Raw genomic sequence first — 12079 nt, forward strand, 5'->3', positions numbered from 1 at the left:
GCGTAAGTATTACTTAAATTCCTTTCTAATAGTTTCAGTGTATTTGGTTTGTATTTCAATGTATTTCTTGTTATTTGAGGTGCGTTTGGTATTGTTGTCCTCTTTTTGTTGTAACTAAGCAAAAGAATATTAATTTTGTCCAATTTGAGGGACCTTATTGATGCATTTGTTGTAACTAGCCTATAAAAATTTGTTGTAATACTTTTGCTGTCATTTTATACTTATTTTATTGAGTTGCATATCTTTTTAAATTTTGGTATATTTTGGTTTGTATTTCTGTGTATTTCATGTGAATTGAAGTGCACTTAATTTAATTGTATTAATTATTTTTTTTTCTGTAATCCTGAAGTTCCCCACAATCTTAATAAGCTACTGCAAAGCCTTCAACAAAGGAATTAATCAAAGAAGAACCTCAACAACCACAATAAGAATTCCATGAAGAAGTAGTTTCTACTAATGTGTAAGTTTTTTTTTTAAATTCTTTTTAATATTTTTTGTGTAATCTTAAGATATTTTATGTGTCACCATGCAGTCATCCACTTCCTCAAATAGTAACTAATGCAATAATGGTTATTGCCAATGTTGCATTGAAGAATGACTTTTCTACACCATCATTTAGCTTTGGTTTTACTCAATCACGTGAGAAGGCTACACTTTCTCAAGAGGATGAACCACAAGCTATTCAAGAAAAATCTCAAGAAGAGGCTACACTTCTATCGTGATATAATTTCTCACATCTTTTTCAATAAAACTTAATTCATGATGACCCCTTACTGTTGCGATAAATTATTGGTAAGTTTCGCTAGGTCTGATTCCACCTTCCTCATTTTTTCTCTATTGTACGTCGTATAGACATGCTTAATTGCTTGTGTTGTTTAAGCATCTCTGCTTGATTTGGACAGCATAGATGTAAATGATGCAACACGATCTTTAAAATGATCTAAACACCAATATCCTTCAATATCTATTAACAATATATTAAAACAGAATATAATGTAGTCTCTAGATGCATTTTTAACCTCCATAGTTTCTATCATGATGCCACTTAGGATTTGATGGCTCTAGATTCATTCTTAGACTTTTACTTTTTTTTTTCTTCGACTACAATAAAAAAAACAAAAAGAAACTATGAAAATCATCATAAAACCTCCCATTAAAATTATAAAACGTTACAAAAAATAAAATTCAATGTAAATCAATGTAATAATTTCACCTTAAACTCCCATTAAATTTTTGAAATGTTACACCTTAAAAAATTCAATGTACAATTATCATATCCTACATTGATCTTAAGGTCATATTATAATAAAAAAAAAACAATTCTTAAGATTTTACTAAAATTATCAAATGTTACAAGAAATCAAAATTATATGTACCAATTCTTTTAAGATTTTACAAAAAAAAAAAGAATAATTAACCTATTCTAACTATAATTAAAAATAACATAATTATATATTATGTAATAAAATATTACAACAGCAACTATAATGGACACAAATAATAAATAACAATATAAATATATGTGTATTTAAATACATATTTTTTATTTTTGTAGTCTTATTGTGTTTATTCTTATTTTTTTAAAAAAAATATGAAAGGCAGCTTTCAGATTCATTCATAGCTTCTTAGGTTTTTAACATAATGTCATGTCAGACAAAAGTTAGAATAATCAATTTATTTTAAATATAATTAAAAATAACATAATTATATATTATGTAATAAGATGTTACAAGGACAACTATAATGGTCACAAATACCAAGGAACAATATAAATATATGTATATAAATAAATATTTTTTATTTTTGTAGTCTTATTGTATTTTATTCTTTTTTCTTAAAAAAAATGAAAATTAGCTTTCAAGATTCATTATTAGTTTTTTAGGTTTCCAACATGATGTCATATTAGCTTAAGTGGCTCAAGATTCATTCTTAGCCTTTTAAGTTTCTATTTTCTATCTTTTATCTTTATATTATATTATAGGATTCTTATTATAAAATTCTTTTTAACCTTAACTTTTCATATTCCCTTATACTTTATTTTTATATAGGTTATATATTGCTTTTAATATTAATATTAATTCTTTTTAATAGGTATAAATTTGATTAAAATCTAATTTTTTCTCTTCTCCTTTCATATTCATCCATCATTCTTATATTTATTATATAAATTAATATTTACTTCACACATTTTCTTTCTCCTCATATAAACTCATATCACTTTCTCTTCCTCTTCCTCCCTCTTCATTCTTACTAATTTTTTGCACAACTGAAATTTGGTTGATGAGCATAGTTTTTATTTTTATTTTTTAAATTTGCCAAACATATGTAGTAGTTCATTGTGTGATTGTATTCATTAATTTTTCTACTTTTTTGTGTAATAAGTTATATAGTATATTTGTCACCTATATATCACTTCCTTTTTTCAATAATTTATATTTTCTTTAAATATCTTTTAGTTGTAATAATATTATTAAAAATATATGTTGTTATGATTCATGAAGATTAAAATTATAAAATTAAATGTCCTTTTTAATTATGAAAATATTAATAATATTCATACTTATATTTTATCTAATAGTTTTATCATTGTATTATAGTATTTAATAATATTAATAATAGTATTTTAATAGTATTCAATCAATAGGTAGGGATGACAACAAGTCCTCGTGGGGTGGGGACATGTCCTCCGGCCCCAATATCTGTCCTCGTCCCCGCCCCGTTCCACGACGGGTAACGAGACCCCGTATCCGCCGGAGACCTAGGTCTCCGCGGATATTCGCAGATTTTTATAAAAACTAATAAAAATTGAAAAAAAAAAGAAAAAATTAAAGAAAATCCTCAATTGTCATTACAAACATAATTTTCATTGTCTTTAAACACTTAAATAGCAATAACAACAAACATAAACATCCAAATATATCTATAAACAACCAAATATTACATAAATAACCAAACAAAGTTCATCACATTGTAAAAACATAATTCTCAATCCTCCTTTAATCCCGTAATGGTAGTGATGGTAGATTCCAACTTACTTGAATCCTACATCGAATAGAAAACAATTTAAAGTTAAAATTATATAATAACACAATAAGTCAACAATATAGAAACATAGTGTTATATATAATTTAATAGTTTACTTACATCAACATCTCCTTCAATATTATGAATTGTGTAACATCTCCTTCAAAAATATAAATTATACTTAACCTAACTCACAAAAAATATAATAAATCCTTTAACATCAAAGCAAACAATAAAAATTTCAGAGTTTTGTGACTTACCCAACGAAGAAGAGGCGACGGCCGGCGACCATGAGAAGACACAAAGAGGCATCCAGATGACGCGACCAGATGACATGGACAACGACGAGAGGACGCAACCAAATGATGCAGATGAACACATGTAAAATTTGAGAAATTAGTAAATGACTAGCCAATAAATTAATTATTAATCTAAGAAATTAGGAAATAAAATTTTATAGGTTAATGAGATAAAGCTAATTAAAATAAGAATTTTAACACTAATTTCAAAAAAATTTGCCCAAAATTGGGCCGAACGGACCGAACCGGACAAACCGGGTCTGTATTGGGACCAAAGCCCAACTCAACTCATTAAAACACATGAGCTTCAGCTCATTCTCCTCCTACTCAAAGAGAAACACGCTGAGCATGAAAAGGGGAAGAAGAAGATTGATTCCAAACCCTTGTTCCTCATTTAAATTGCTATATCTTCCAATCTGGAGCTCCGATCGTTGTACCGTTTGCGGCCACACGTCCACCGCGTCGAGCTCTACAAATCCCAATACTCCATTAGGTAAGGAAACCACATTTTTAATTCCAATTTCACCTCCCATAATTTTGAAAATTTGCATGTTGTGAGGTATTGAGATCTTTGAATTTTGATGTTATAAGATCCGATTAGCTTGAGAAATTAGTGGGTTTTTGTTAGCTTGAGACACAGTGAAGGTAAGAAATCCCCCAAAACCTAGTAAATCCCTTGAGTATATGTGTTGGGTATTGATATTTGGTATATAAATGTGATAATATATGTTAGGTAGTGTATATGTGATATTGGAACTCATTTGAAGAGATTGGAAGCCTGTTTGAGGCTTGGGTGATGAGGTTTCGGTATTGGAGGCTTGTGACCTCGTCAATTTGGGTATTTTTGGCTTAAGAGAGAAATCGGCCAAGGTATAGTTTTGATTTCTTGTATTTAATATATAATATTTTGTGAAAACTCAGGCTAGATGACCTTGGATAAGTTGAATCATGACTTTGGAACATGTTTAGTAATTTTAATGGACATTAAGTGGATATTTGATGATGTTTGAAGGGATTAATGATTCATGATTGTGGATGTGGGTTTTGTTGATGAAAAAGGATTGATGAATGATGTTTTGGTTGATGATAAATGGCAATGATGATTAAGGATATATATTAGTGTTGAATGATTGGTAATTATATTGGTATAATTGAAAATCTTGGATTGAAGTAATTTACATTGAGGTGAGGTTGGTTGTGGTAGAATGTGGGTTGTGGTGGCTCTTCTTGGCATGTTTTGGTGTAGGGTTTAGTTGTATTCATGTGAGCAATGAGTTGTGTTTTGTGAAAATAGAGGTTTGGAAGATTTTGTGAAAATCTGATTTTTTGCCGAATTTTGACGAGCTATAACTCGGCTTCCAGACCCCCAAATTGTTTCAAACTTGTTTCATATAAAAATTGGGTCCGTGAAATTTATGTTGTTTGAAGAACGGATGGAAAATGTTTTAAAACGAAAAAATTATGTGCGTCGGAAGTTCGGAGTGCAAAACTAAAAATTCTGCAACATTCAACATTTTTGCTATTCTGCATAGCTTGCGTACGCGACCACTGTACGTGACATGACCAACCTATTCGGGTTGGGCATCTCGCGTACCCGAGGAAGGAAAAATGTACGCCCACGTGTACGCGTGACATTTCAGTAATGCACTCCCACGTGTACGCGTGGTCCACGCGTACGCGTGACCCCTGTTTTCAGCAAATGAGATTTTAGTGTTTTAAACATTATTTTAAACCTCTAAACCTCTATTTCCACTCTTTCAGCCCTAGATCTTAGTAATAGGTGTAGTAATGAGATAAAGTTAGGGGAAATGAGGTATCTTGGGGGTGAAGTAAGGTTGGAAAGTGATGATTTATATATGGAAAATGTGAATACATGAAGTATGTGTGATGCCATAGTTATGATGAATGGTTGTGAAATGATTATGAATGATTATGAATGAATGTGATAATTGAGGCCTGATTGAGATTTGTTGATGATGAGAATGTATGAGTTTCTCTTTGTTGTAAGGTGTGTCGGGTACTATATCCCATGAGTGTGACGGGCACTATATCCCGAGAGTGTGGTGGGCGCTATATCCCAAGAGTGTGGGAGCACTTTACCCTGGGAAGTGTGTCGGGTACTATATTCCATGAGTGTGAGGGGCACTATATCCCGAGAGCGTGGCGGGCATTATATCCAAAAAGTGTGGGAACACTTTGTCCCTAAAAATGTGACGGGCACTATATCCCATGAGTGTGATGGGCACTATATCCCAAGAGTGTGGATGTATGTCAGAGAGATGATATCCGGGTTAGCTACCAGGTGTGTTGGGTTATGGCAAAGTAACTGACACGTGAGCTCACAGCCAGTAAAATAGACATTCATCATATGCATATGTGTGTTTTGTTTGTTGGTGTATTAATTGGGCTTGCCTATGTGATTACATTGCTTACCTACTATATTTGCTACCTGTTGTATCTGTATTCTACTTGTGTTTGCTTTGTTTTCTTTGGTTGTCTATGTGGATCTATTGTGTTTGGAAGATGGTGGAGGAAAGGGAAGTAATTGAGGGTTTTAGTTAGAATTCGGCTAAGTATAAGAACCTTAGAGAACCACTCAGATTTTATGGTTTCTATTTTAGTTCTCTAAGCATTATAATTTGAATGTCGAAGTTCTAGGATTGCCTCTGGCTTTTCCGAGACCTTATATCTTATGTATGCAGCACCTTTACCATGCTGAGAACCCCTAGTTCTCATTCCATACGATATTGTTATTTTTCAGATGCAGGTCGAGAGGCACCTCGCTAGGCGTCAGGAGTTCTATAGCGAAGGGATCACTTTGGGACTCTGTTTTGTGTACTTTTATATATGACAATATGTATATAACTCTCCTAGCAGCTTGTTTTACTTTTGTACTTCTTATAGGTGTATGGAGAACTAGGACCTCTTTTGTGTATTTCAGCCAGCCTTAGCTTCGCAGGCTGAGTTAGGAGCTTGGTATTCTATACTCTTGACCATCTACTCTTGTTTTCCTATGTATATATGTTAGTGAACCTTAGTTTTCTTCGTACGCAAGTAATCCTTATTCTTGAGCATTGTGCTTTTAATTTTGTGATTTTGTTTTACCAATTCTTCAAGGCTCCTCGTATATTACGTTCTTTCTACAATCATATGTATATGTATTTATATTTTATTTTTAGAGGTCGTAGCGCCTCGCCACCTCTATTTTACATCCTAGGTGTAAAGCTCTGTGTAGTAGGGTGTTACAACATGCCTTCGTGGGAAGAAGCAACGACGGCAAAGACGACGGACTCCCTGTTGCAATGTCGGTGTGCGTGACGTGGCAGCGACATTATTGAGATCCACAGTGTGTGAGAGACTGAGAGGTAGCGGTGAGTAAGACGGACTAAGGGGATGGGAGACTGGGAGGTAGCGGTAAAGGACTGAGGAGGTGGGAGCCTGGGAGGTGGCCGTCCGTGGGTGGTTCACCCGCCCTAAGAGGAAGAGGACAGGGCGAGTCTGCAAGAAGATGGGGTTTGGGGCTTCAGAGTTTAGATCTGATGCCACCCCGTTTATTATATGGGGCCCCGCCCCCCATCCCCGCGAGTAGAAAACTCTCCCCATATACGCCCCTCGGCGGGTAAATCCCCGCAGATACCCTCCCCGCTGAGGGTTTTTGTCATCCCTATCAATAGGACTGAAGGTGCAAGAAACACTCCTAGAAAAATACTTATTACAAACGGATATTTCCGACAAATTTTATCCCACGAAAATACAGACAGATTTTCTTCTTTCTTTATATTCATATATATGAGGATACCATTTATTTACCTCTCTTATTCAATCCATTTCCTTTATCTTTTTACATACACTAGACAAGTTACCACTTTTTACATCAAATTTGTGATTAATAGATGAGATATTAGTTATCGTGAAAAGATGGTTCCACAGTCACATTTGTACTCACCAAAACTAATTCTATTCTTGTGTACTCAACTTCAGACAGAGACCAATACGTTAGAAAATTATATTAAATATTATCCCTCGTTCAAATAAGTGTGACCCAATAGTGTACATAAGAAAATTAGGGAGGATAAATGCTTTTAGTGGTCCTGAATTTGGTTTGACAGTAGAATCTTTAGACAATACAACACTATGGATTATGGAGTGCGCAAACATTAAGCTGTCCAACATTTTTCTCCATAAACATAAGCAACCACAACCTGCTTCAAACAGTTTCAATTACACCACCGATGCTTTTAACTGCATTGAACAGAACCAGCAATATACCTTTGAGAAGGGCTCAGTAAGATTGATCATTCGAGGAAGTGATATTCTGAGAAAAACTGAGCAAGGGCATGTGATGTGCAACTGTGCATTATAATTGGATCAGCATCCCTGATGTATCAACAGCACATCTCACCAAATTAATGCTGATGCAATAAGTTTACCACCAAAGCAAGGAACAGCAGCTGGTCCTCGAATCGGACCATTTGAACTCAAGATGGAATTGTGGCCCCTTCACCCTGTGGTCGAAGAAGCTTCTCAACATTCTCATGCATCCTCAGGAGAGGAATCATTTGCTACGTGGTTGTCTTCTTCCTCCTCATCGTCATCTTCGTCATCATAATCAGTGGAGGCAGGGTGTCCATTGAGATCCACATTGACACCATTCAACTTTCTGACAAATTGTCCCCTAACACGGGGCCGCCTTTCAGCCAGTCGTTTCCTATTGACATACCTAATTTTCTTATCAAAACAACGTTCTTTCCTTTTCTGTCTAAACTTCATCAACGCCGCTTCTCTTCTATCAACTTTGCTTAATTTCACCTCTGATGAACTCGAACCTCCTAATTGTTGCCATGAATGATTCGCAGGAATCTGACCAGGCTGTAAGCATATACCCATTGGATAATATGGAAAGGACGTCATCCCGTTTGGATGAGGAGGGCAGTGGGGAAGATGATTGTATTGTGCAATCATAGACGAACTAGTATGATTCTGTAGCTCCTGCATATTCTTTTGATACAGTTGTGCTGATGATGGCATCATAACATGATTAACAACTCCTGACATATAATATGGATAAGCATGGTGAGCATTCATGCTAGATGCATCAGGCTCGGAACCATGGCTTCCATTTCTTGGATGCACCACACCCTGACGATGCTCTTCCTTGTAATGCTTTTGCTGTGAAACTTCCATTGATGCAGGAGGAGTGCAAGATCTCTCAATAGAAAAAGAATCAGGTATACTATTGCTGCTGGGTAAGTCCTCTTGTGAATGGCTTTCAAGTGTCTCTCCATTCTCATGTCTTTGAAGGTTACCCTTCTCTTGAGCACATGCTTGATCCATGTCTTCCATTCTCACTTGTTTAGTAGCATTCTTGTCAAGATGAACAATCTCTTCAATGTTGCTCCTTATTGTTGTTGTTGCTTTGACATAAGTGAAGAAGGCTGATGATTCTCCTATCCTTAGTTCACTCTTCTTTGGAGCAGATGAAAAATAACCTACAAATTTTTGGTAGAGCAAATAGAAAAGAATAAAAAAGAAATCGAGTGTACTCACATAGGCAACATCAGGAACTCAAACATTCCTTTTAGACTGACGTCATTTTCGTAATGGAAAAGAAAATGTGGAGAGCATAACCTACCCTCAGTAATATTGTTGCATGATTGATGCTGCCCCTGAGCACCTGTGCAATAACAAGTAATAATGAAGTATTGCCATTTGTCTTCCTCAATTTTCTTGAAATTGAACAACATAAATAGACCAAAAAAAGAAGAGAAAGAAAGATAACATAGACTAATTGTGCCATATTATGGCATTCAAACAAGTTGTCCTATACGAAGTAACCACTTCCTCATTCCATTGAGTAATTTTATTACCTCATTATTGATACTATGCAAAATTATTTAGGATATAAATTCAGATACAGTCTAGGGAAATAGCAGTTGAAGAAAAAAGAAGCATACCTGTTCGGCGATCACTAATTCCAGGCACATCAGGCGACACCAAAGAATTAGGATGCTCCTCAACAACAATATCCATGGCAACAGTAGCCTGAAAAGTATAAATGATAGACATAAATTATAACACTCTGACCTGCAGTTGCTAGCATAAATATGGTAAACTCATATCTTGATTTTCAAACACCTTTAGCTGGCACAACAGTTAAGAGCGCACACAGTATAATTGAAAGAAAAAAAAATTGAAACTTCCTCTATATCATCAAATGAAAAATATTTTGGTTAATTTTTACTGATAAAAGTGAACGGTGCATAAGAAAAGAGAGGGGAGTTAAGGGGAAACTTTGTTTTTAACAAGTAGTTTGAAAACATTTCTAGTCGATATGAATAATAAGATGCATTCAAATATCAGATTATATGCTTTGATGGGTAGAATAGTTTGCAAAGAAAGCTAAATGTTGATTGAACTCCTTCACTATGGTGAACCCCCACTACTTCCTTTACTCATTTATTACTTATGACTGCTTTTCTGACATTTACCTCTTGCTGTTGGATAGATATTCCTGCCTCTGGATTACTGCTTCTTTTGGACTTATCATCTGTGTCATCAGAAAATAAGGTGGTACTGTTTGTATTTGCATCGCTCGGGTCAGACACTACCAGGTCGAAGTCATAATTCAAGATGTTGTTCTCTACAAGTCCAAGCTGCCACCATAGACATTAAAAAAAAAATGATTTCAAGGTGACTTCGACAAGATCTAAGCTGTTAGCTGTGAATTGAAAATTTTGAGAAAAGTGCCATATGCAAGATAGAGATGCTCATGCACATGACCAGCAAAACATCAGGCTAATTTGAAAGGGAGATGTCTAGCTTATCAATATCTATCAATTTATTGTTATTATATGTAAAGTATTTGCATATAATATCTCCTGTTAAATCAAAGGGAGAGGCTACCCCAACATTCATAAATATGAAGTTGGGCGATACATACCATGCGTCTCCTTCTCCACATGTGCGTCCACAAATTTAATAGTTCATTAGTGCGTAAAGGCTTAACTAGATAGTCTGCTGCTCCAAGTTTCAAGCACTTAACAACAATGGATACCTCATCTTGTGCAGACATCACTTAACCAAAAAAGAAATTCCAACACAACGATGAGGAACAGAACAAAATTTTTCTAAAATAAAGAGTTTTACAGGTTCCTTAGGAAAATGGAAAATGAAGAACCAAACTTACTTATAACAGGAATTCGGCGCAATTCTTTGTCGCGTGCTATGTACTTAAGCATCTTCATGCCCTTTTTTATTGGAAGGTCGACTTCAGCTAGTATGATGTCTATATATTGTCGCTCTGCATTCAGTGCGTCAATTACTTGCCTTGCTGACTTTACAGAAACAACTGTGGAGCGCCAAAGTTCTTGTGTTAAAATATCTCAAAATAGCAAGTCAAGAACTGCCAAAGCTTTAAATCATATAATCAAAACTGTAACCCCACACCAAGAAATAAAAAAAAGCAACAAGACCATCACACTTATAGAAGTTAACAAGGAAGAAGGAGGGTGAACTTAGGAGTGGAGAGTCTTGCACACTTCAATACATTTGAGATCCGAGTCTTAAAAGAGAAATTTGGACCTCAAAAGTCAAAACCAAAATCACCCAAGGAAAATCTACACTGTATGTCATGTTTGTAACAGTTGCAACAAGCAACTCCCTCATAGAGGTTTGATTATGTGCATCTTATGGCAGCTGAAACTCCTCTTGGCATCAAATGGAACCCAAATATAAGAACAAAAGCATGACAACTTTTTAAGTTGAATAGATATTGTTACTCAGAACCATAGAAGTAACTCAATAACAATGAGATCAGAATCTAAGTTTGCATCTAAAGTAACAACTGTAAATTGTCCCCTCATGTTGTTGCCAACCTACAAAACCAGGGTTAATTATCTCTCATCTAAACCCCATAAAACTCAAGTTTGTAAGCATGTAAGGATCCACAAAAACACCTCTCTAGCAAATAAAATAGAATCTAAGAACAATAACATGAGCAAACCAAGTTCTAGTAATCACAAAGCAGATACAAACAATTCACTCCATACATAGAAAAGGGAGAAAAACACATAATTCGTACCTTGATAAGAGCATCGAATTAGAAGAGTAAAAACCTCTTCGGAACTCTTGGAATCGTTATCACACAACAAAATCCTAACTTTGCTTCTGTCAATGAAGCCATCACCGCCACTCTTACTGTTATTACCTCCAACACCGTTGTTATTACTCTCTTTGTTCAAATTCAGCTCCTCCCTCTCCATCTCACGGGAAAAAAGAAACACGAAAAAGAGAAAAACTTTATGCTAAAGTTGAGAAATTTGAACACTAAAGAACCTCCACAGAAACCCTTCTTCCGAAAACCCAAATTATGACAGTCACAATCAATGGATCAAATTCAAAACCAAAATCCATCATATATTACAGCAAAATCTTATCCATTTTTTCCTTTAGGTTTATCGAGGTTAACCCCTATTCACCAGATGGGAAATTCTATAATACACCGGACACTGATCGGACGGTGGAGATCGAGCCGACGTGGTACGGAAATTGGATGGACAGAAGAACAGGGCGCACGTTAGCAGAACTATCCAACAAAGGCTTTCAACGTTTTTATTGAAGATTAAAAAGTCGGATTAAAAATGAAATTGGAAAAATGAGAATCCTAAATCGTAAAAGACGCTTTTGTTGTGTTTGTGTGTGATTGCTATCTCAGGTTGAGGAAGAAAAAGGAAAGAAACAACCAAAAACTGCAATGG

The 12079-nt window shown here is 35.0% G+C and overlaps 1 protein-coding gene across 1 annotated transcript; it reads right to left on the reverse strand.

Moving 5' to 3' along the window:
- Positions 1 to 7291: 7291 nt before the first annotated feature.
- Positions 7292 to 12073, reverse strand: LOC107468200 (two-component response regulator-like APRR1). Its single transcript, XM_016087461.3, has 7 exons — positions 11404 to 12073; positions 10510 to 10671; positions 10264 to 10397; positions 9812 to 9976; positions 9278 to 9365; positions 8956 to 8997; positions 7292 to 8812 (listed from the first exon to the last, which is right to left on the reverse strand). Exons 1-7 carry the CDS (start codon positions 11582 to 11584, stop codon positions 7857 to 7859), a joined length of 1728 nt encoding a protein of 575 aa, XP_015942947.1. The 5' UTR covers positions 11585 to 12073; the 3' UTR covers positions 7292 to 7856.
- Between the last annotated feature and the right edge of the window lie 6 nt (positions 12074 to 12079).

The sequence above is a fragment of the Arachis duranensis genome, chromosome 1 (genome assembly GCF_000817695.3).
Source record: "Arachis duranensis cultivar V14167 chromosome 1, aradu.V14167.gnm2.J7QH, whole genome shotgun sequence".
Taxonomy (NCBI): domain Eukaryota; kingdom Viridiplantae; phylum Streptophyta; class Magnoliopsida; order Fabales; family Fabaceae; genus Arachis; species Arachis duranensis.

Coding starts and splice junctions, on each gene's coding strand:
- LOC107468200 (XM_016087461.3), bottom strand. CDS start 11,584: ATGGAGAGGGAGGAGCTGAATTTGAACAAAGAGAGTAATAACAACGGT. Junction 9,366..9,811: donor TATCTATCCAACAGCAAGAG/GTAAATGTCAGA, acceptor TATACTTTTCAG/GCTACTGTTGCCATGGATAT. Junction 8,813..8,955: donor ATGCAACAATATTACTGAGG/GTAGGTTATGCT, acceptor AAAAATTTGTAG/GTTATTTTTCATCTGCTCCA.